Source organism: Vollenhovia emeryi, unplaced genomic scaffold (assembly GCF_000949405.1).
Source record: "Vollenhovia emeryi isolate VEMERY1.0 unplaced genomic scaffold, V.emery_V1.0 DF939148.1, whole genome shotgun sequence".
NCBI lineage: Eukaryota > Metazoa > Arthropoda > Insecta > Hymenoptera > Formicidae > Vollenhovia > Vollenhovia emeryi.
Genome location: NW_011967218.1, coordinates 776,309 through 801,366, shown reverse-complemented (window position 1 = coordinate 801,366; position 25,058 = coordinate 776,309). Strand labels below are relative to the sequence as shown.

At 45.2% G+C, this 25,058-nt stretch overlaps 1 protein-coding gene across 1 annotated transcript; it reads left to right on the top strand.

Moving 5' to 3' along the window:
* The first annotated feature begins 747 nt into the window (after positions 1-747).
* Positions 748-24,493, top strand: LOC105565981 (protein stoned-B-like). The gene is made up of 13 exons (XM_012019616.1): positions 748-910; positions 7,447-10,178; positions 10,539-11,638; positions 11,757-12,200; positions 12,276-12,441; positions 12,666-12,864; positions 13,517-14,011; positions 14,204-14,438; positions 14,527-14,695; positions 14,980-15,094; positions 15,388-15,706; positions 16,006-16,216; positions 16,650-24,493. The coding sequence occupies exons 2-13, from the start codon at positions 7,480-7,482 to the stop codon at positions 16,792-16,794; spliced, it is 6,297 nt and encodes a 2,098-aa protein (XP_011875006.1). The 5' UTR covers positions 748-910; positions 7,447-7,479; the 3' UTR covers positions 16,795-24,493.
* The last annotated feature ends 565 nt before the right edge of the window (positions 24,494-25,058 follow it).

Here is a 25,058-nt window from a genome sequence, read left to right as displayed (position 1 = left end):
TCATTGATACGTCCCCGTGTTACGTACCGTATAGAAACGCTTCCGATCCATTTGACGCGCTCCATATGCCGCATTTATTATTAGGCCACCCCGATTCGCGCAATCCGCGATGTAAGCGCTAGAGAATAAGAGAGGAAGAGAGAGAGAGAGAGAGAGAGAGAGAGAGAGGGAGAGAGAGAGAGAGCTAATTATATCGCCAATCAATATGGACCCCGAATCCGCGCGAGATCGACGGGTATCCTCGCGGGACGATCCTTCCAGGGGGAATAGTCGATGGGGGTGCTCTTCCCCCGCTCCGATGCCGATATCGAATCCTCGGGGGCACCGCTGGCACCCCGATCGTCACCCCTCGCCTCCTGGACATCGTCGCCGTCGGCGGCTCCGCCGCGACGCCTAGCCAGGAGAGACGCCGTCGATTCTTCGGGCCGCCGCCGTCGCTGCCGTCGCGCACCGGGGGTGGTGGGTGGTGCGGCCGCGCGCATGTTTCTTCTCCGACGGAAGCGGATCGATGCTGAAAATAGCTCGGCCCGCAAGAGAGTACGAGGTGAGTCGCCTTCGCTTTCGGCAGGGCCAACGCGTCTCTCCCGCCGGCGTTCGTTCGCACCGAACAGGCAAATAATTTACTCGCGTAACTCGTCACCTGCAACTTCCTGTCTGTTCAATCTTCCGTATCCGGCGCGGCCGCCGCCGCCGCCGCCGCCGCCGCCGACGTCGCTGCCACCGCCGTCGTCGTCGTCGTCGTCGCCGCCGCCGTCGTCGTCGTCATCGTCGTCGTTCTTCTCTCTCTCTCGAACCGAACACGCCGGCTGCGAGTACGAAGCCACCTCGAGCCGCGACCCGGGACCCAAGTCGAGCGGGATGACGCGAAAAAAATGTGCGCCGTACCAACGTGGCTGATGAGGCTGAAATCGTGAGTATTGCGCGAGCCCGGCTCGCCGGAGGCCGAAGGGCCTGCCGAAAGGCGATACGAGGGTGCCCACCCCCGGCGGGCGCCCTCGCGTATTCGTCGCTCGGATTGATCGCCGTTCTCCGGCGTCCCCCTGCGATCCTAATCGCGCGCCGCGCCGTCAAAGGCCGCGTTTCATTTCCGCGCGTGGATCTCCGCCGAGGGTCTACGCGACGAGTGCGCGCCCGCGGCTCTTTGTCCATTGATCTCGCGCCGTCGTTACGTCGCCTCGGCGTCCGACGCGGAACGCTCTCCTCCGGAATGAAACGCGGCTCCGTCCACGCGCTCGCGGGCCTGGACGGAACGTGCGTAATCCACGCGACCCCGAACTCCGTCGCGAGCACCGGCTGCGCGTTTAATTAACGTCGCCGCGAGCCGACGCTCCCTGTGCCGCGTCTCCGCCGGTAGAGAATAGAAAGGACGAGAGAAGAGAGACGGGGACAGTTCGGTGTAAATCGCAACGCGCCTGATCTCGCGCATCAGCGGCCCTTTAATTTTCTCTTCGGCCGCCAACGGTAGCTTGAAAAGGTCTTTAAGGCCAATCGGCGACTCACTGCGCTTCAGCGATAATCCACTGATTGATTCTGAGTGTTTGATCTACAAGATAATCGCTTAATGATACACTCCTCTTCCCGTGACTGGTCTTCATTTCGCCGGGATTCCGGAAAGGGTGGAATACGAATTCCACAATCTGGTTCCGGTTTCCCGGACACCCTCGATCCCTGTCTTCAGCCTGGACTCGCGTTTGAAACGCACTCGAAATTACCAGCGACGCGGGTCGTCGGAGAGTCTCAGGCGGACCCGCCGCCTTCGGGGGCGCTCCTGAGGAGCCGAAATGTCACGGACACGCCAGTTAGCGACTCGACGTCCTACGCGGGAACTCGTGTGTTCAATTCGTAGACGCCCTTGACGCGAATCCTCGGCGCGGCGCGGCGTACCCTTTTCCACCGAATTTCTCGAATAAAATTTATAGACGCGCGAGAACACGCGCGTGTCTCCCGAGGCGCCCCCGTTGGCCCCCGATGGATGCGGTGACCACCACCGTGGACTGCAACGGGAGACCGCTTTGGGAGACCTGATCGATCACGGCGCAGGGAAGGCCGTCTTCGGCAGCCCTCGCTTCCCGTTCCTGTCCCGGCTGATCGAGTGCACCGCCGCAAGGACGGCGCTTCTCGCCAACACGCTGGCGTTTATAGAGTATTGATTTTTATCGCCGCGTGTTGCGTACTCGAATTCCCGCCGCTCTCCTCTCGTGACAAATTCGAGACCCTTGTAATCAGTGAATGGCCGTAAGAGTTCGTCAAATTCCCGCGAGTGAGAGACGCACGATTCTACGATCGTAGAAGAGTGAGATAGCCCTCTTAAGCCCGTATCAGACTACAGACTCCCGACTCTGACTCGACTACTGACTCGGACCACTGACTATGATTCAACCAATTAGAGTGGCGTCTATTCCCGAGTCGGCAGTCAGGGTCGGCCGGTGCCTTGCTGCGATTGGTTGAATCATAGTCGGGAGTCCGAGTCAGTAGTCGAGTCAGTAGTCGAGTCAGAGTCGAGAGTCTGATGCGGGCTTTACGGCCAGTCTCTGATTACGGTCTCTAGTGCAAATCCGTCTCTCCCCTAGCACAGTGCATTGACCAAACATTGGCCCGATATTTGGTTGCGTCGGGCCAACGTTTAGCCAGTGCGCTGCGCTGCTAGGGTCGCGGCTCTGTCGCAAGTCGGTGCGGGTTCCGGTGTTCTAAAAAAAGCGTTACTCTAGATCAGCGTTTCTCAAACCGGTGCCGCGAACTAATGTACTTCTCGTAGTTTACCTTGACCGCGCGAAATGGAACACGCTTCGCCCTGTTGGGTTTTCGCGGGAGGGTCGCAGAGTATCAATTTTACTCCTCTCGCGTTCGCGTCGTCGTCCGTTTTCCGAAAACTGTGCACGCGTGACTGCCGAAACGTGCAGTCGCGATATAATCGCGATAATGCATCCGAGTTTCTCTTATTCAGGAACTTCGTGACAGACTTCCGGCGGAAGGTGCAAGTGACAGGTGCATACAATCGCTGGTAGAGCCCTCGCGGGATATCGTTTCAGTTAATGCGCGCCGCCTTTAGTTGCGATGGCTACACATGACAGATGCAATTGGTTATTGAATTTTAATCTTTTCGTCCGACGGCGATTTAATTAAATAATAAGTAAGACGAGGCTTGTAACGGGTATCGCTCGATAATGCTTTTGCGCGGAGATCGCATTGCTTTTTCCTGCCCTACTTTTGTATTTCAATTTTTCACCAAACGTTTTTTGTACCTCGCAAGTAACGTGTATTTGCATTGCGCAAGCAGCCCGAAATGTCAGTCGCTGTTCCGCATTTGATATAGTCGTTAAAAATATGCTGAAATTAACGGCAGCGCCGGCGCGTAGCGTTCAGAAAAATGTACTCCTCGCGTTTTGAACGAGGGAAGAAGTTCCTGCCCACGACATTACCGTGGACCATTTTTTTAAGCCGATCTTCGCGCACCTTGTTGCACGCGTAGTTTCCGTGCATTGGAAGTTTCTATTAATAAAACTGCAGACGCGCCGGGCTTTTTTTTTTCTATTTGTTTTCCCACGACGCGACCTCGCCTCATGAAGTAACTCTTCGCGAACAGAATTTGCAAATTGCTCTTCGGAAAATCTGACATAATTTTCCAGCACAGTTTACGCGCTTGCAATTTATTATTGAACTTTTATATATATATAAAGTCCCACGTTGTACCGATAATTAGAACACGCACGTTTATTTCGCAATAATGCGGAAAAGCATTAAATAAACATATTTATGCTAATATTTGACTTAATGGCTAAATAACAACTGATATACAATTGATGTACCAACAATGGTCGATGCGTAATACGTAAATATATTAATTAGAAATGTCAATTGATTAACGATTGGGAAAATTTACTTTGAGCGAAGTTAAAGTTTTTAAAAGTATAACCTTTCAAATCTAAGAGTTCACTTAAAGAAATTAAAACTTTACTTAAGAAATTTTATAATAATTTTCGACACTTAAAGTAAGTTTTAGATGCCAAGGGTAGCTTCTTTCACTAGTGAACGTTAATTGCTAATTATACTACGCTCTAATAGTATCTGTACGATTGAAGATATCGTGTACTGTTCCTATTACCGAAGTGTCCCGTCGTGTCTCGTATCCGACCGTCAATACTATCGATTCCGTTAAACGGCATTAGTAAAATGCTGCCTAACGGACAAAGATAAGAGCAGATAGACCATTTGGACTTTTAACTGACGGAGAGATGAGTCCAAGTCAAATATTTATGACATGCATAATTTATTCACTCTGACATAAGCCACAGTCGGCCGCTTTAATCCGGTACGTCTAACAGGAATAGGTTTGACCTAAGCGTTAACTGACGTTGACGAAATTCTTCATGATGGCTCGCCATCAAGTATTTACATTTTCTTTTATTCGCGGATTATCCCACGCCACGTTCTGGTATATATTCGCGCGTAACGCGACAGTGTCGCACGTCTATTATGTGCAGGCGGCAATTTCGAAGTTTCCCCGACAACCATGTTCTTCGATCTCCGGATACAAGACGTCGAAACGATTCAATTTCAATTCGATTCAACGGCGACCGTCAGCCGCTTTTGCGCTTTAACGCTCAGGTCTAATTTACAATGTGCTCTTTCCGCCAATAAATAACGCTTAACAAAATTGTGCAATTTGATACACTGTACATTGCGCAATCGTGCGTAGTCGACAAATTTTTTTTATGCGTATCGATTCCCCAACGAAGAAATGACTCGTCGATCGACGTGTCGTTTCTCACTGGGTCGCTTATGTAAAATAGAAAATGTTTCCAGAGGCATAGAGCACGTTTTACACGGAGAGAGTCTTCCCTTGAAATTTACGAAGAATTTCATAGGAGTTTTTGAAATTTCACCGTACCAGTAGGATGTATGGTGAAATTTAAAAAACGCACGAAATCCTTCGAAATGCCACGTTGTCCCACGATTTTCGGGCTAAACTTTAAGAGAACATTCTCGCCGCGTAGATCAGGATTCGGATCGCATCCTAATAAATATGAATAGCAGGTGCGATACGCTCTTGACAGTATTCTGTGCAAAGCTATTCGCCGACGGTACGGAGGAAATTTCCTTCCGTCGCCGGGTTCAGCGGCTCGCTCGCTTCTTCTTTCGCGTATCGATTATAATTTCGTGGCACACATATACGCGAGCTCTCGTCACAGCGCGGACCAGGGCTAGTTCGTGGCCGGAGCTGCTCGGCGAGCCGTGGCGAAAAGCCCAGCTACGTCAAGGGATTTGTGCGTGTGAAAGGGCGCCCTCGCCGGAGGGCAGCGCACACGGCACGTGGATCGCGCACAAAAGACAAAGCTGTCACATTTGAGAGTTTGCGATCGAGAGCAGGTCCCGCTTCACCCCCCATCCCCTTTAGCGTGCGTGCCTCTTCCATCAAGGGACGCACTTTGGTCCGTACTCTCTTTCCTCGTGGCTCGCCGCTCGCGAGAGGAACGTCGAAAATAGAAAATACTATACTACGCTTATCGTCTCTTTATTGATGATCCGCCGCTGCTGCATCGCACGCCCCGGTGTATTAATTAAATTCTATCGGCACTCGCGCACACAAGTTCGGCGTGTATTCGATTGAGATGCAAATACGCACGTGTTGTAGGCTCGTAAGCTCATTAGCAGTCTCGGCGTATATAACTTGCGATCTATCGAAATGCATTCTTCATATCTAGCTTAAGACAATAACACGAGAGGCGATCATACAGAAGAACATCTGCGTGAGTTGTTGCTTCGACATTCGCGTGGTGCGTACGCGGGGAGAGTTTTCTCTTAACATTTATCCTGAAAATCGTGGGATCCCGATGATCGTGGGGCAACGTATAGTAAAATGCAGGATTGGGAAGTAACTCCCCAGATAACAATTCTTGCGCGCAAATTTTGCTTGTCTTACGCATGCAAATTTGTATGCGATTTGCCCGAGTTTTGTCCGTAAGATATGTTCAGTCTGTGCTTTTGCACGCAAGTGGCTAGCTCGTGTATCAACGTGTAATTTTGCGCGCAAATGTCTATCGACTCGCGTACAAAAAATGGCTCAACAGCGCAAGCAAAATTCTATCCAAGTGCGTCGTCGTAATGCCAGATGTTTGCGCGCAAAATGTTTTCTGGGTCGTTACTTGTAACGAAATTACAGTTCCAGTTACTTTTTTCGGTTACTTTTTCGTAACTCTAACTTAACTTCGTTACTTCCTCTCCATCTGTAACTGTAACTTAATTCAGTTGCATTTTTTTAAATTAAAACTTAGGGTTAAAATTTTCGTGTTGAATGTTCAACACATTCATGTGTTAATTTAACATATTGCTCTTGTGTTAATTGACCTCGGATGTAAAATTATTACAATAACTAAAGAGAAATGTTAAAACAACACAATAAGTACTTATTTTTTAATCTTACACAATACATATGTTCTATATTATTAGTAACAAGATTTATCCGTTAAAATTTACAGAATAAAATGTTGATTTTATTCTATATGACATAAGTGAGAGCGATTTCGAATCGTCATTTGACTTGTTACGTCTGTAAAATGTAAAGGTTGCATTTTTAAATTCACTTTGTCATTAAAAATATGTGAATGTATGGTAAAATCTGAAAAAACTGTCATAACATTCTTGGAAATGCCGTGTTGTTCCACGATTGCATAATTTTCAGGATAAATTTTAATAGAAAATTCTCTGCGTGTAGATTAATAATACGCGATTCCAGACATTCTCGTGGAATATGCATCGCGTCGTTATCGAATCCAGTCGCGAGTCATCGAACGTCACTGAAATACAATGGAAATATCTCGTTGGGATTCCGAAAATGTAACAAACTGCAGTTCCCTCGGCGAATCCAATCTATCGGCTTCTGTACAAAGCTTTAACTGTCCACGACGACTTTGACGTGTTTGGCAGGTTATTTATTCTAACGTCCTTATTTGTAAGGAAGTTAGACGTCGTAGAGCGCGTCTCCGAGAAAGATTCCGCTTTATTTCGAACGATCGCTATTTTCCCTCGTCCAACGACTGAAGAACGAGGGGGAAAAACACGTTCGGTTACTGCACTGCGATCGATCGGCCTCTTTTGGCAATGATCCCGCATCGCATCGCCGCTGTCTATTCCGAGGCACAGATTTTTATCGAACGACTCTTATAATTTTTAAGATGTTTTCGTATACGAAGAATACGCTATGACGTCTTAGTTACGTTCTCAGTTACGTACGAATATACATAGCGTAGCTGAGAAATCTTAATTATTTATCCCAGGATATAGAGAACACTTCCCTATTATGAGATAGGCTTCTAATGTGAGAGAGCAGATTTTCAACGTCCAAACTCAATCACAGATCTTTTTTCGCGACGATTACGCGATCTGACAATGAATTCTCCACTAAACGGATTTCGCTTCAAGAACAATAATCTAGATTTCTATTTGCAGGAGCCTCTCACGCACCACAGTAGGTCTTAGAGGATGCACAAGTTAGCCAAGGGCCTGAAGAAGAAGAAAAAGCCGAAGAAGGGCAAGAAGGGGGCGGAGGAGGAGGAGTTCGATCCGGAGGAGCTCGAGCGTTATCGGCGCGAGCGGGCGGAGGCCCAACAGAAAGCCGAGGAGGCCGGCGAATCGACCAAAGGTCCCGGATCCGACGAGTGGAAGAAGTTCCAGGCTCTGACTGCTGGCGTCGACTCGGTCTTGAAGAAGACTCAGGATGACCTCGATCGGATAAAGTCTACCTCGTTCTTCCAGCGAAAGGCGCCGTTGGAAGAGAAGAAACCGAAAGAAGCAGAGCAGGAGGACTCCAACAAATCGTCTTCGAAGAAGTGGGTGGGCTTCGACAAGGAGGGCAATCCAATCGAGGCCGCGCCGCCGGAGACCGACGGTCAGGAGAGAAAAGGGGAGAGACCGTTGGTCAACGAGGACGGTTTCGTAGACGTACCGGAGGACGAGGATGAACAGGAGGACTCCGCCGAAGAGGATATCTTCGACACCACTTACATCGACGTTCTTCAGAATATCGACGTCCAATTAGCTTATATACCGGACAGCCCGACCGAGGAACAGGGCGGGGACGATCCCTTCGACACCACCAACGCCGACAAGGTTCTCCGCACAGTCGACAAAAAGGGCAACAAGCTAGTCAGCTTAGGCAATGCTGTTGAGGTGTTATCGGGAAGAATCGACTATGTAAGCACGTGCAAGATCACCAAGGGAAGGCGACCTAGACTTCAGCAGGATCTATTGTTGGACGACTTTGACGAGGCGGAACTACCGTCGATAGAAGCCGTTGCGGCGGAACGGACAGAAGCGGAGAAGACTTTGCTGGATGACGACAGCGATCTTCCCGACATACCCGTTGATTTGACGAAATTACCGCCTGTCTTACCGAGACCAGTCAGCCCGGTTGCTCCCACAGCAAATGAGGAGGGCGCAATCTCGGCCACTGAAAAGACATCAAACGGTCCGCTAGATATTTCCGAGTTCGAAGTTCTGAAGGAGAAAACGGCCTTGGAAGAGATCCCCGACTTGGATGACGCTGAATTTGATCTAGACGCGACGCCAAATGAGTCGACTCGTCTCGAGGAGGCCGATGATCCATTCGCCGCGAAAGAGCCTGAAACGACCGACTTTCAGACGGAGATAATCGAGGCCAGCTTCGAGGCAGCTACCTTCGTCGACGAGGCCGATCCGTTTGACACTACATTCGCGGATAACATACTACCGGGTAAAACAGAGCTGAAATTCATCGAGAAAGAGCTCGAAGAACTACCTGTCTCCGACGTATCCATATCACTGACCGATCCCGCGGGCTTCAACAGAGATTACGAAACAGGCCTGCTGAAATTGGAGAATGAACAGAAAGACAATCAGGACAGTTTGTTGTCCAAGAAGGATCTGCTAGGCGGCTCGACCACCGATCTTAGCCAGTTGGCGGACGAACCGATCGCGCCCGTCGAGGAAATCACCTACGTCGATCCCTTCGACACGTCCGCGGTGACAGAGCTTCCACCCGGCAAAACAGAGCTCAAGTTCTTAGAAAAAGAATTGCTCGGTGAGCAACCGAGCGGTTACGTCGAGGACGACGACGATTTCGATCCGAGGAAAGATGAGGAGTCAGTGAAGCAGCTGCCTGCAAAACCGCCGCCACCCAGACCATCCGCGCCGGTTAAGCCTGTGTTCGAAGTTAACTTCGAGGAGGACGAGAAGGTCGAAGCGACACCGACGAACCTCGAGAGGAAAGCTTCTCGGCCGGAAGTCCTCGAGTTAGCCCCAACCAAGGCCGTCGCGTTCGAATTGCCAACGCCTTCGAAGAGGCCTGACCTTCTCGCGACTACCGAAGAGGAGAAGACACTACCCTCTAAACCACTAACACCCTATTACTCCCAGAAGTCCATAGAAGAGTCGTTGCCGATAGAGGACGACGAAGTAGATGTCGATCCTTTCGACACCAGTTTCGTCAATAAAGTCGCGCCAGGTAAGACAGAACTCAAGCTCATCGAGTCGGAATTGTTGAGGCAGGAATCTAAGCTGCCGCACAGTTTGAGCGATCACGACTTCGACCCGAGATCTACCGCAGAACCAATCAGGAGACAGAGCGACTTCACGGCCACCTCGGTCGCGCCGAGCAATCTAAAGCTCGCGCAGCTGCAATCGTCGCTGAGACAAAAGGTTGAAGAGGAAGTGATCGCGAAGCAGGCACCTCAGAGGCAAGAGAGCTTATTGGATGCGGAAGTCGAGGTCGACGCGAAACCTCTGACACCTAGGATCGAGAGCAAACCTATCGCGGAGGAGGAGGAGATCTCCTATTCGGATCCTTTCGACACTTCTATCGCGACGAACATCCTGCCCGGGAAGGCAGAGCTGAAAATATTGGAGAGTGAATTACAGCAAATTCCTCAGCCGCCACCCCCGCGTCCCATCAATCTGCCCACCGTGGTACCTATCGTTTCATCGACAGTCCCGGAAATCGACGACTTCGATCCTAGAGCGGACGAAGTTAAGGAGTCGAAAGACTTTCTGTCTTTGGACGGACAAGATCCCGGCGACAAAGTGTTGACGCCGCTCCAGAATAGAGATCTTACTTTGGACGACTACGTGGACCCCTTCGACACTAGCTTCGCTACTATCGAGCCTGGGCGGACCGAATTGAAACTGCTCGAATCCGAATTGATGAAGTAATCTCTCAATAGTTACACGGCTCCGTTTCGTCAGTCTTTATCTAATTGTTGAGCCGGTCAACATAGGTGTGTACATTAACTATATCTTTCGAAGCCAACACAAGGGACTATTTAAATCTTCTACTTGTTGCACACATCCTCAGTAATCTCTGCGTACCACAGTCAAATGAAAGGTTTCCAAAAATGTTTGCGTCGACCGACGAATTGAAATTGTACCAAGAAATGTCTGCCTAACGCGTAGAATAGAGACGAACAGACTAAAATTCTAGTCTAGTCTGATGGAAGTAGAGTCCAAAAAATTTCCAAAAAGTTTCGACAACCGTTATAGTTAATTCTTAACCGGAGTTCGTAAGTCAGTTCAATCATGGATTCCAAGGGAGGAAATCCATTTCTAATGGATGATTACGCGACGGAACCTGGGGGCGGCGTGCCCTCGCAGGCTTCCAATCCTTTCCTTCAGGATTTCACCGATACGTCAGCTTCCGGCGGGGGCGAGAATCCCTTCTTAAATTTCGGCGGCGACCAGGCGTACGAACCGCCAGTGTCCGTCGACTCTACCAATCCGTTCGCCTCCTTTGGCATTGAAAGTACCGCTCCGGACACCGAATTCGGAGCTGCCACTGACACTAATACGCCAGCAACCAACGTCTTCACTAGCCAGCCATCCAACATCTTCGTCGCGTCCGATAACGCGAGCGTAGACCTGTTTGGTACGATGACGACGACGACAGCCGAGAAACCACCCCCGGCAGTCGTCAGCCCGCCGCAGCCTCTAGCGGCCACGCCTCCGTCGAAGAATGGAAAGCCGCCGCCGTCGAGGCCACCCCCGCCGAGACCGCAACCACCACCGCCACCGATACCGCATCCACCGGTGCAACCACCTGCCAAGCACACCAAGGATCTAATACTGTCGGTCACGGGAGCAATGGATGCCACCTCGAACCACCTTCTGGATCGTTTGCAAGCAACCAGAACGCCCAGCCCCACGCTGATGCACTCCCCGTCGCCCACCCCGGAGCACAGCTTCGCCGATTTTCTCGACGTGGACAGCAACGTGCCGGATCTGATCCCGGACGACAAACTCGTTGAGACGCCGAAAAATCAAGATATCATGGACCTGTTCGACGCTCCCAACACTGATGTCACCGCAAACATCTTTTCTGCTTCCATGACCACGACGGATGCCAATCTTGTCACCGGAATCCCCGTAGCCACCGCTACCAAGGATAATCCTTTCGCGAGCATGAGCGAGGAGGCGGTGGTCCCGCAAGCGCAGCCTGCCTTCGGAATGGAATATCCGGAAGATATTGTCAGTAACGAGAAACGGCCTTCAGTGACCTCTGCGACTCCTTTTGCAGTCATAGAAACGGACGGAAAATCCGGCACTGTCTTGGACCTTGAGGAACCTGCGCCTGCAGTTCAACCTGTGTCGACAGCAGCCACTGAACTCTTCCAAGGTTACAAGATTTTTCTCTTGCTTGTAAATTAGACAATGAACGAGAAAGACTATAATTCAGAGTAATATATATTGTTTTAGTATCATTACATATTGTAACTCTATACGTTTTTTTACAGGAACAGAACAGATTTCCACCGATGCTGATGCGAGCTTCTTCTCCATGACCGACACAACCACGGTAACGCCCTTCGGCGTGGTCGAGACCGCGCCTGCACCCTTCGCAGCTGCTGCCCAGCCCTTGTTTGCTCCATCGGAAATCACGCAACCCGCCTTTGCCTCGGATTTACTGGGTGACTTCGGAGAAACGACCAAAGAGATCAGTAGCGGCTTGATCTCCACCAGTCCAACTCCCGGCTCGGAGTTTCCCGGCAACGAGGCTTACCGGCCCGAGGAAGAGTTGGATAACTTCGCCGCTACGACAAAAGCGATCGAGGTTACCGGCGACTCGTTCGATGCTTTCGCGTCCAAGTTCGACAGGGCCGCTGAACCGGAAACCAACGGCGGGGATCCCTTCATGGATGCCTTCGGCGGGCCAACCGCTATGGACACCTCCAGCGACGGTAGGTGGACAAACGCGACTTGCGACTTTACAATTTATATTTAATTGTTTATTACGATGACGATTTTCCCTTCAGTTTGGGGAGACTCAGCAGTTGGCTCGGAAACGGCGCTCACCGGTTTTGGAGAGTCCGACGGTTTTGATTCTTTCTTGAGTATGACGGCTCCACCGCCGGAAATGAAAGTGAAAAGAACCGAGTCTGCGGAATCGGACGACGGACCCGACTTCAGTGTATTTATCAAGTGAGTCAAGGAATTACATTATTATTATCATTAGTCAGATTACTGACTTTTAAATCAGAAATAAAAATTGAGATTGATTTATTTCTGACGTTGGTCGTTGAATATTCGGTAGCATCGTTCGAAAACTTTTACTTTATGGCCTAAATTGCAGCGCAGTTAGATTGAAGAATGTAATATTATTTCTAGCATTAGTATATATTTAATAACAGTCCTCTGTCTCTTAGGCCGAAAGAAGGAGACCAGGTGACAACAATGGAAGGCGGGCCTGTACCTACATTAGCGCCACCACCGAAAAGTCCACAGATTGCCGCGTACACGGATTCTTCGCCACGTTTCAATCCCTTCGACAAGTCCGGACTCGCGCAAGATGCCGTGGTCCCTGAAACCGCACAGACAGCTGAAATGGCTAGGACAGATTCTCAGGTATTTGCACTAAACTCTACCGCTGTATGTCGCATTGTTTAACACCGTCTCTCTATCAGCTAAACATTTTCGCGCGTAGATTTTATTTTTCGTTCTTTAATTGCAAGAGTATAAAAGGATACTTAAAATGCACGCAAACATATTTGTACATAATAAAATTGTACATAAATAAAATAAAATATTTTCTTCTCGAAGGAAAGAAAATGAGCTAATAAAGATATTAATTAATTTTTCCAAGTTTCTGACTGTAACAAAATTTGACCGGAATTTGAGATGAAAATCTTGAAAATTGGCAGCACAAACGAAACCCTGAAACTCGTCAAGTAGTTCAGTTAAAAAAATTATAGTACTATATCTGTAAAAATATAAATGTTGCAACAAATTTCAACTTGCGTTCGTATTTTTGAATTCTACCAAATCATTTGTTCAAATTTTTGTTCAGTTTGTGTCAACACGCTGTAAATGATCTTATTACAAGTTGAGACGTTTGCCACAGCATTATTTATATTTATCTGAGTTATGACATAATGAGCACATGTATACATACCAAGACTTAGCTTGAGGTTATTAGCTTACATTATTTCTTTCAATTTGTAATCTGTCGGGCCTAAAACTATCTTTAGTTATAATTTTTATTCTTCTTTTTTTTTAGGAAACCCCGCCTACTCCTCTGTTCGACGAAGATGTTAGTCAACCGCTCGAGGATTTCCCGAGAATAACTGACACCGGCGACGGTTGGGAAATGCAATTGCGACAGCCAAACAAGAAGAAGATTACGGGGCAACGTTTCTGGAAGAAGATCTTCGTCAGGCTAGTTTACCAGGGTGACAATCCGATACTTCAGTTGTTCAACAATAAAGACGAGAAAGATCCATTCCAAGAATTACCTCTGCTCGCCTGCTACTCGGTGTCAGACATCGGCGCCCAACAATTCGACCAGTATGGAAAGATCTTTACTTTGAAATTACAATACATCTTCTATAAGGAGAGGCCTGGCGTGCGACCTGGTCAGGTCACGAAGGCCGAAAGACTCACAAACAAACTCAGCCAGTTCGCGGCATACGCTATTCAAGGTGATTACCAGGGCGTCAAAGAGTTTGGAAGTGATTTGAAGAAATTGGGTCTTCCTGTCGAACACGCACCTCAGGTAAATTATTTTAGTTCTCTCAAATATAAATCACGTTCACTGAATATCAATCGGTGTGTATCACGTAAATGCTCTTAAAGACTAATTTCTACAGTGATTATATAAAATCAAGCTCAACATACGAATTTAATATAGCACGTGCGTTAATCCAAGATCTCTATAATAAATTCTATTAAATGTTTACGCTTGCAGATCTCTCAGTTATTCAAACTCGGTTCGCAATATTACGAGAACATGAAGCAATTTTCCTGCATTATCGAGGAAGCTCTCTTCAAGTTGCCGGCTCATCGCGATCGGGCTTTAAATTACAAAATGGAAGAGGTCCAGGTAACAGTCGTGGATGAACTGTACGTCGAGCAGAGTGCGGAGGGTCACGTAGACAAGCAGATCGCACGCGTTCGTCTTTTCTTCCTGGGTTTCCTTTCCGGTAGATATCGCTGCGATTATATATTGCTACATTCCACATTTCGTAATGTTACGCTTGTTCACGAAACGAAATTCAATTCGTCGTTTAGGTATGCCCGACATAGAATTAGGAATAAATGATATGTGGAGACAGGGTAAAGAGGTCGTTGGCAGGCACGATATCATCCCCGTCGTGACGGAGGAGTGGATTCGCCTGGAGAACGTCGAGTTTCATTCCTGCGTCCAGCAGGACGAGTACGAGAAATCGCGGATAATAAAGTACGTATCCCACATTAGGCTAGTGGAAACGATAGATGCGATTTTTCTCGGATAAACGCTATAATTAATGATTAATATAACAATTCTAACAGTCTCTTACTCGCAATTACAAATAAGCATGTCAATTGTGACAGGACAAAATTTCTTCATGGCCTTAAACCTGTCCTTGTTTTAAGAAACTGACACAGCGTGACTTGCCTTTTAACTAACGAACGTGCACGTTTTAACTGCAAGGCTATAAAATATTTTGTAACTAATAACTCCACTAACATATATCTTCTAAGGTTCAAACCACCTGATGCATGCTACATTGAACTGATGCGATTTCGCGTAAGACCGCCTAAAAATAGGGAACTACCGCTTCAGCTAAAAGCGGTTATGTGCGTTACTGGGAACAAGGTGAGTTTCTTCTTCCGTTTTCCGTAAACTAAACTTTCCGCTCGGTATTCAAATGAAAGCAAAGACTTGTTGAGTCTTTGCCGTCGCCGTATCTATTCTATCTGTTATATTAGGTAGTATATGTTGTCACCTTCGGTTCTGTTATAAAAATATTATATTGGGCTTTATGTAAAATTTTTGTTAACGTTCCTTTTCATTCTTTATCTCGTTCTTGCGACACGCGGCGGCCTTTCGTAACGGCGTGTTTCTTTAGGCTGTATTATTCGATTCCCTTCATGCGCTTATTATTACAGGTGGAGCTGAGAGCAGACATTCTCGTGCCTGGTTTTGCATCCAGAAAATTGGGCCAAATACCGTGCGAGGACGTGATGGTTCGCTTTCCTATACCCGAGTGCTGGATCTATCTCTTCAGGGTCGAGAAACACTTCAGGTATGGCTCGGTGAAATCGGCGCACAGAAGAACGGGGAAGATTAAGGGTATCGAAAGGTTCTTGGGCGCCGTCGACTCATTGGAACCGCAGCTGATGGAGGTAACTTCCGGCCAGGCGAAGTACGAGCATCAACATCGCGCGATCGTGTGGAGGATGCCAAGGCTGCCGAAAGAGGGGCAAGGTATTGTCTATATATATATTTTTTTTATTTAGTTAAAACTGATTAAATTTACCAATCCTTACGGTCAGTTCACAATTAGTGTTTAAAAAGTTTCTATTTAGCTTCTGCTATTTTGTAAGCTGAAGAAATAGGATTCGGGGAAACTCAACGGTTACATTTGCCGAGCGTAAGAATATTCAGGCTTCGCACGAGGGCAGAAACATTACGCGGAATGGTTTAAATATACCACGTGTTCAAATCATCACCCAAACGATTCCGCTGGCTCCCGTCCAACTTCAGTTATTCGCGGTTATTTCCAGGCGCATATACGACGCATCAGCTGGTTTGCCGCATGGCTCTCACCTCCTATGATCAGATCCCCGAAAATCTCTCGGAATACTGTTACGTGGAGTTCACGATGCCGGCGACGCAGGTGTCCCATACGACCGCGAGGAGCGTCAGCCTCCAGAACAGCGACAGCGACGCGCCCCCCGAAAAGTACGTCCGAAATCTGTCGCGTCACGAATACAGGTGAGTTCAGAAAGTTGTTCCAACATTTGAAAAATCGTGTGGAGTAAAATACGACTTGTGAAGTAAAATGTAGAATCTTTTCAGTGTGCCTGTCGAATTACACGATTAATATTTCCGTTAACATACGCCATTTGATGCTCTTATAAGACGATGATTCATCGTATAGTTGTTTAGCTTCCAATGTTGGAAATTAATGATCGACACAACTGGCAAGTTTCGACTAAAGAAATTTTTGGTGAAAAATATTATCTCAGCCAGGGTGTTTCGCAAAAAAATTCTTTAATTAGAATTTTCCACGTGCGTCGAGTATTAATTTCCTACATTGGTTAATTATTCGCTGGCGACAATAGGTCTTTATTCTTTTTATCTAGCTTCCTTCTACTGTTGATCTTACGTGTCACTGTGCGTTGCTACATTATGAAACATTGTTTAGGGTGGGGATTGAACATACGCAAGGCGAAGGACCTGGCGCGTACGTTACGGCGACGATTGCAAAGAAGATTCCCGAGACCACGCCGGAAGTAATCCAAGAGACGCCCGAGGCGGCGGCCGAGTCCGATTCCGACTCCTCGGAGTAATATGGGTAATCTGTCGCTTAAGTCAACGTCGATCGATCGTTTCCGCGTTGTAATAATTAGTATGTTACCAAGGGGGAAGGGCGAGAGCTAAAAAGGGAACGTGTTACGTAAGTCGATCGCGGTGGAGAGCTAAATATGGCTGACACACTAGTCGTTTAAGCGGTGAACGTAGGTATCGTGATGAACCTAGGTATAGTGAACACTACATCGTGTACGTGTTACTAGTCTGTATAGAAAGAAAATCCGCGGGAATCGGCAAACGAGATGTTTCGTAGGTTTGCCAATTATAATAAACGGCGAATGATCATCCCGCGTGTGCGAAACCGTGACACTTTTGTGCGGTCGCTTATCAGTTCAGAAATGGGCCGAGACACCCTTACAGAAATTTAACAACTGCGAACCAAAACTGCACTGAACAATTACTAGAGTCTGCTAATTGAACTATTAAATATTACTGACGTATAGTAATTTTTTAGTAATTATTTTGCATACGTTTCTACAAGGGCAGTAGTTTCTGTCATTGGAAAAAAGAACAGAATTAGATCAGCAAAGAGACTAAAATATTCCATTTACAAGACAACATCTTGGTCTCCAAACGCACGCTAAGCGATTAGGATAATCAAAGCCAAGAGATAACTTGCCTGACATTTTCAAGATTGCGAATACACAAAGTAATTCCTCTTAATCACCGAGATTCTCGCATTTACTTGAGATTGAGCGCTACCTTCTTTCCAATCCTCAAACCAATCTACGATCATTCCGTCCGCAAAATAATCTCGCAGGCGAGCACTTCACGAAACATCTCGTTCGTATTCGCGCTCAACATAGGGGCTAATGAAAGTAAATAATTAAAGGAAAACTAATTTGAAACATGAGGAAGAGGACATTAGGACAATACCGCTTTTCCGTTTTGTTTAGCTTGTTAAGTCGTAGAGCACTCGCGACGAAAAGCTTTGCGTGCGCGAAGTGCGTTCATGACGCGTCAAAGATGCACGGTCATTCTTATCGGGCAATTGTAATGTTGAAATTGTTTATACATATGAGAGAACAATTTCGTGTGCTGTACATTTTTTAAACGGCCGGCGTAATTGCTTATCCGGAAGGATCATTCATTTGCGAGATCGTTTAATCAGACGTTATTTGGTTTATCTTTATACTACCTAAATTTTTCTGACACTTTTCACTCTGCATACCACGCATAGAGCTGAAGTGTCTCGTGTTTGAAATATTTTAAAACTTTTACTTACACTTCAACGTTCACGATCTAGAAAATTTTCACGAATTACTGAGGACTATTGAAAGATGATGATATATCGCTAAACGTCACGTCGTCGTTGCGATCAGAGGGCAATGATCTGTTAGACATCGTTATTTTATAGGCACGAGCATATCCCATTGTTTGAGCTTATAGATGATCTATGCATACCGTTATTTAGTCGCTAGTAGATATAAATTTAGTTATAAATTAATTATACCACGATGTGTACAGACAACAATAAGATATCAATAATTCTAGAACGGTATGGTGTCGGGTGCGTGTGTAATATTAATTTAGTATAAATGTGATGGAGTCTTGCGAGAGCAAGTTTGATTCACAGTAAAGCAAATCTCATAATTCGGTAGGAATAAAGAAACACGGTCGGTCTCGCGCGCACGGTTTACGCCTTAGACTTGGCGCGAGACACGTGTCTCTTGATAGTAATCGCAAATATAATCTGTAAATGCTTGTAGCGATAGCCCGCTTGTAAGATCCTAGATGTAGGTTTTACGTTCGTTATTATTTAATTTTTGTCCTTTTCGGTCGGTGCGTAACGCTACCGACTTGGCAGACAAGCAGCATCACCAAAGATTAGAATTAAGGCTGCGCCAGCAGCGTAATTTCGGTCGCGACGCTCGGAATCGAGCACGCGACACGAAGAAGGAAGGGAAGTGGCCTAATTATGCGAGGTTTCTCGTCGTATCGTATACATGAGTACGGAGAGACCTCCATTAATTACATGTAGTCCGATGTATGTAATCGTATCTTGTATACCTTGGATAAGCTATGTAAACGATTAGAGACGTAAGTTTCCGTTGTGTTTTAAATTTTTCGTTAATGCATTTTCAACCTGCGAGTCAGAAGAGTCATCAAAGGTCAGAAGAGTTCATTCTAGTCCCTAGCTGTTAAGATAATCGTATGAAACGGACGAATTCAACGTCGATCATACGTTAGTTAATAAGATCTAGATTAAAGTTCGATTTTAAGCGTAACTTCGATAGCAAATATTGATAAAGGCGGCCAACCAAATAGACTAAGCACGCCTGTTGATTATTAATTGCCGCTCTGATCTTCGGTGACGTTGATGTATTTACGAATCTCTTATATACGAGGGTGAGTCAAAAATTATCCGCACTCTTCGTTCTACAATTTATTTACACAAAAATAGGGGTTCAATATGTACGTCATGTTTCAACATAGTCTCCTCCCTTGGCAATGCACTTGGTCCAGCGGTCCACAAGCGTATTGCTTCCAAAGAAGAAAGTGTATTTCTTCCAAGAAGAAAGCCACTTTTGCACCGTTTCCTGCAAGCCCAAATCTTGCTCCCTCCGACTTTCATCTGTTTCGGCCGCTCAAGGATGCTTTGCGAGGTCGTCAAATTTCTACAGACGTAGACGTGCAGGAAGCGGTGCAAAAGTGGCTTTGCGACCAACCGAAAACCTTCTTCTCGGAACGTATACGCAAGCTTGTGCACCGCTGGACCAAGTACATTGCCAAGGGAGGAGACTATGTTGAAAAATGACGTACATATTGAATTCCTATTTTTGTGTAAATAAATTGTAGAACGAAAAGTGCGGATAATTTTTGACTCACCCTCGTATAATTGCACTTCTGTTTGGCGGAAACTGATTTGACTGAAATTTTATCATTTTTAACGAACGGAGAGGACAGTTTTCCATAATGGAAACATAAATTACAAATTAATGGCAACAATATATTTTACCAAATGTTTTTTATCCCATTTTATATTTCAATCTTTACAAAGTCAAATGTCATCGATTATATATGTAACTTGTTACGTAAGCATCTTGAAATTATTTCTTTCATGTAATAAACACATCTTTGTAAATAGAAATATTTGTGCCGGCGACTCGTCGCTGAGAGTTTCAAGAGAATAGCGCGCAGGACACTCGCAAAAAATCGGATCCTCGCATTTTGAAACGGCGCAGAGCTTTTCGAGCTACAGTGTCGAGGTTTGCTTGAGTTTGGTATCTCTAAAACGGATTTTGGACAAGCTCTTCTTCACGGAAGCTTGCGCCAAGACGTGACGTTTCCACAGCTCGTGATCTCAAAATATGCGTAATCCTATCGTCGTGTGATCCAGATACGGCGTTCGTGTATCTAAGCAAAAGAGAGAAAAAAAAGAAACAAAAAGCATAAATAACAGTTAAACGTTGCATGTATAGATTTTAGAAAGGGATAAGTAGTTAGCGAGAGCAAGTGTGTGGTTCCGGCGTGTTTACAATGCATCTGAGAGAGAATGCGGAGAGAGAGAGGATTATACGCGTTGCGAATTGGATTTTGAACATTTAACGAAAGAGGATTGATAACTGTCGTATGTTTATTACGATTTTGCCCGCGTCTGCTTCTTTGACAACTTTCCTACCTCAGAAAGAAGAAAGATTGTGAGAAAGGCAGACGTGCGATTATAAAGAACGTTACGAAAATCGTCTCTACAAGTACTACACTTTATAAACGACTCATTGTATAACGCAACTCTTGTTAATTTCATTTACAATATTTTAATACAATCACGCGCAATGCGTTGTAAGCCTTGAAAGCTTATCATAACGATACGATACTTATAACTCACGTGTTTCGTGAAATGTGATGGTATTCCCTATTTCTGTAAAAAAAAAAGTATAGCTTCGATGTTAGCATGTATGCAGTGAATAATTGGAAATAGGCAGGAGACTATCATCACGGTCTCCATCGCAATATATAAATGTGTCATGTGCATATACTGATCGTCCTCGAGAAGAAACAAATTATTTATCTATTACTCCATCCCTTAAGAAAAAAAGCATTTATCTTCGTATGAATTAAATAGTAATCGTAGGCAATATACATATATATATATATATATATAGTTCTAAACCCTGTTGACCCAACTTGAACACAAGGAAAAAATTGTAAAGGCATAATAAGGCATAGAATAATATAATCGTTGTCCCTACCGTATCGAGAAATGTTCTGTACAGGTGAAAAAAAGTCTGTAAAGATAAAGTTTAGTCGCGCTTTTTGTGAGAGACCGACGTGTAATATTTAGGAAAACTAAAGGCAAGAGAGAATATCGCGACGGGAGATGTGTGACGTAGATGAGAGAGTAACGTGTGTTTCCTTGAGGATTGCTTCTTCTCAATATGCACGCGATCGCCCTTAAATGAGATCATCGGAGAAAGCTTCGTTGCAGTTTGCGCTTTTTGTCGTGCGACTGTATTTTGCTACAATAAATAAACCGAGAGCGAGTGAAGCACTGAAAATACAAGTCGCACTCTAAGTACGCCAGTTCCAAGTGGAGCAAATTTAAAGTTGTCGAGGAAAGAAAGTACGGCCAATATGAAGTTAACGGTCGTAGAAGATTCTTCCAATGTCACATTAAATTGTCACAACCTGTTCGGATCGTGAACGGCGAGGTGTCACAGTCCTCCTGGGTTTAAATTTTCTCGCAACTGGACTTAATTCACTTGCATTTTCAGCTTCGGACAAACAGTTTCTTTGTATTGCCGTCACGAAAAAGCTACGTCATGCAACGCTCTCGCGTCTATACGTTTAAACTGCTAAGCGACTTTGTAGGTATGGAAAAATATCTAGTTTTGCCAAATCGCTTTTAAATAATCTTAAACATATTTTGTTCGAGGCACGTTGTTACAAGGGTTCGGTCAAGAATCCTGTAAGATTCTAAATGTGCTCAAAACTGATAGGTTCTTAGCCTATTGTTAAGATATAATAGAAAAGAAATATTAAAATAAGAAAATATATACATATATATATATACATTTACACGCGTTATTGATTCAATATTAATGTTGTAATTACGTATTACTCGTAAACGTTATATTAGCGGATGATATCATTTAAGGGTTGATCGACATCAGGGTTAGTCAATGCAAGAGCGCTGAAACGAATGTGTACCACTTTATTTCGTCGTGACAGATAGTAATGTATAACAAACATGATCGAATAAATAACTTACGTTACATATCGTAATCCAGAGCTTTTTATAGAATTACAGCACGCGTGTTCCTTCGAAGCTACGCAAGTACGTAATCGCCGCAACAAGTATATAATCCGCACGCTCCACCAGTCATACCATCGTGCATTTTGACCAATTTAATATAATACCCGGGACATTCCCCCTAGATTTGTAAATGTAAACGGCGGCTATCGCAGAAAGTCCTCCCCTTTTCGCGGAAGCTTCGGGGCAATTAGGGGGAACATTGTGTGTCAAAGGCCCAAAAAGTATATACACGTATAAGTTAACGCAATATATGAAAGTATAAACCGATGTTTCCCCGATTTAGTTTAAGAACGTACAACTTTCTGGAGCTTATGAACAATTTCCGGCTTTCCTCGAATGTTTTAACATAAATCGGCAAGATATGCGCATCGCGCAGAGACAGTAATTAAACGATGCGGCTGCGAAGTTATCACAATCTTAAGAAATGTACACGCAATTCAAAATATTGCAATTGATCGCTCACTAATTCAAATTTTCTTACTGTTAATTACTGGGCGGAAAATCTCTATGTAAAAACGCAAGTCTGTTCTGGCTGGCATTTCGCAGAATATTTCTTCTTGCGCAGGAATCATGACATAATAATAATAAAGTGTTTTGCGGTATATTTGCTAATGTAATGTTGGTCTCCACCGTTTCTCCGCAGCTTGTAATCCGGAAGTCTTTCTAGAGCGTTCGCAACAACGAGAGGTAAATGGTATTAAAAGCGCAACGTTTTCCTCACAAAAATCTCTCGGGTTAATTAAGAAAGTTGCGCAATATTCCTCGCGAGACAAGTGTATTAAAATAAGATTGTAATTCAGAAGAACAAATTAGTGTACGTTTCTCTAGAATAGGAATCTCCAAATTATACGGAAGGGAGGAGGCGATTAGACAGACGCGACTTTCTATTGTGAAAGAGTTGGGGAGAGAAATAAAAAATGAAATAACCGGTCGGACTTTCACTCTGAAAATCTGGAATCGAGCTAACTACGTAATTAGGAATTGACGCTTAAACTTAAGCGGACATTATATAAATGTTAAAACGGGAAACTTACAGTCAACCCTTTATTTGTTTGATGCAACGTTTCGACCCTATTTTTTGGGTCCTTATCAAGTAGTGCTGCAAATCAACAACGCGCGCGATCATACGACTTTGTAAGTTAATAAGTAAAACGAATGGAAGTTACGAAACGAACCTAAGTGACTCATCGTCGTCACATAAGACAGAGTCGAATGATAAATATGTAAATGGTTGAAAAAGCGCCCACTTTTTCTGGTTGTCGTTTTTAAAGAGGAAGCGCGAGAAGATACCAACGTCGCAGGAGGACTAAGTACTTTCGGCAAGCATTGTTTCCGGACGAAAGATGCGTATCGTGTTACAGCTCACATAAATCTTACGTTTTTGAGCGACGTGCACGCGTTGCCGCGAATATAATTTGGACGCTCGAGAAAAAACGCTAATTAGTTTCGTAACGCAGCCACATAATATCCATAGTGGTGTCAGTATAATAAGAATAATTATTGTACATGTACACGTGCCGAGCTCATGAGTCGGTAAATTAACGCAGATTAACGGCAGGTGGATTGTATAACGTAGAGAGCGTGGACGAAGACTTTTCGTTCCGGTTTCTCGATTTGTTTCGCCGTTCGGGGACGGCCCTTTAAAAAAGAAACGCAAGAAATGGCACCCGGAATAACGTATGATGCGTGTAACGATAATAATTTCCTGCGAAAAGGAGAAATGCTGAATCCCTGATCCCTCTATGACTAACTGAAAAAAAATATATACATGTATGTGCAACGATATAATGTACCTAACTACTTTATGCGTGTATCTACTGCTTAGATTGTAATCTAATACCAATCCAATACTATAACCATGTGATGTATACAAAGAGTACCAAGAGGCGAGCAGCAGGAATATCTCAAGAAATTCTTCATGTACAATAATTTACAAGTGTGTGTGAGAAAGAGAGAGAAAGAGAGAGAGAGAGAGAGAGAGAGAGAGAGAGAGAGAGAGAGAGAGAGAGAATGCGCGCACAGACCATTTCTGAAAGCAAAGACGAAATAAATGTAGCACTGTTAGCAAATGGTACCGGCGATAAATTCTATGTATCGATAAATAATATAATATTGTTTAAAGGACGACAAGTGAGCCGCGCCTTATATTTTCGCGAAGTTCTATTTTAGTAACGTCCTCGATCGTACAATTGCGCCGCGGCATCCCGTCGCAATTGCGTTGCCTACGTCTGTTTCGTTTCCTCACGTTAGGGGCAGCGAGTGGATAACCGTGAGTTTTGGAAAGAGTCACTCCGGCGACCCCCTAATCGGCACGCTACAATTTTTTTTGTTTATGAAACGACTAGTAGACGGTACGGAAAGATGTGGTTGTTACGAATTATAATTAAAAATTGATCGAATAATAAAAGAGATACAAAAGACACTCCACGTCATCGGTACTCGTGCGGGCGATTGGGGATAAAGAAATATTTAATGGAAAATCTCCATGCCAACGCTAATTGTCCGCTTTCCCCGCGGCGGCGATCACACACGTACATACACTAGGAATCACTGATGCCTTGCCACATGAATTTGCGCACGTATCGTCACATTTTGCATATACAGGGTGACCATTGGAATTGCGTGGAAAGTAAATAGTGATTACTTCGTAGCGAATAGGTCGAGGACAATTAATTAACCGCCATTTTGTAGAGGAGACTTGTCAATTTTATTACCGTACGTACAGAAACTGTATATAATATTTCAATAATTTAAAATGCGCCTCTTATGTTATTCCTCTGGGGTTACCGCAAACATCGATGTTACGCGAAACAACCAAAAACATCGGGGAACTAAAAGGTAACATCCAAAGATACATTTGCAAGATACATTTCCGCAGCCACGTTGGCTAATGTATTTCGAAGTTTAGAAAAACGTTTGCAGTTCTGTGCCGATTCTGACGGACAACATTTTGAAAATCATTAATTTATTTCTTATACGGTGTGT

Excerpts from the sequence above, each read along its gene's own strand:
- LOC105565981 (XM_012019616.1), top strand. The coding sequence starts at position 7,480 with ATGCACAAGTTAGCCAAGGGCCTGAAGAAGAAGAAAAAGCCGAAGAAG. Across the intron at positions 14,012-14,203 it reads CTGTCGAACACGCACCTCAG|ATCTCTCAGTTATTCAAACT; the intron begins GTAAATTATTTT and ends TTACGCTTGCAG. Across the intron at positions 15,095-15,387 it reads TGTGCGTTACTGGGAACAAG|GTGGAGCTGAGAGCAGACAT; the intron begins GTGAGTTTCTTC and ends TTATTATTACAG.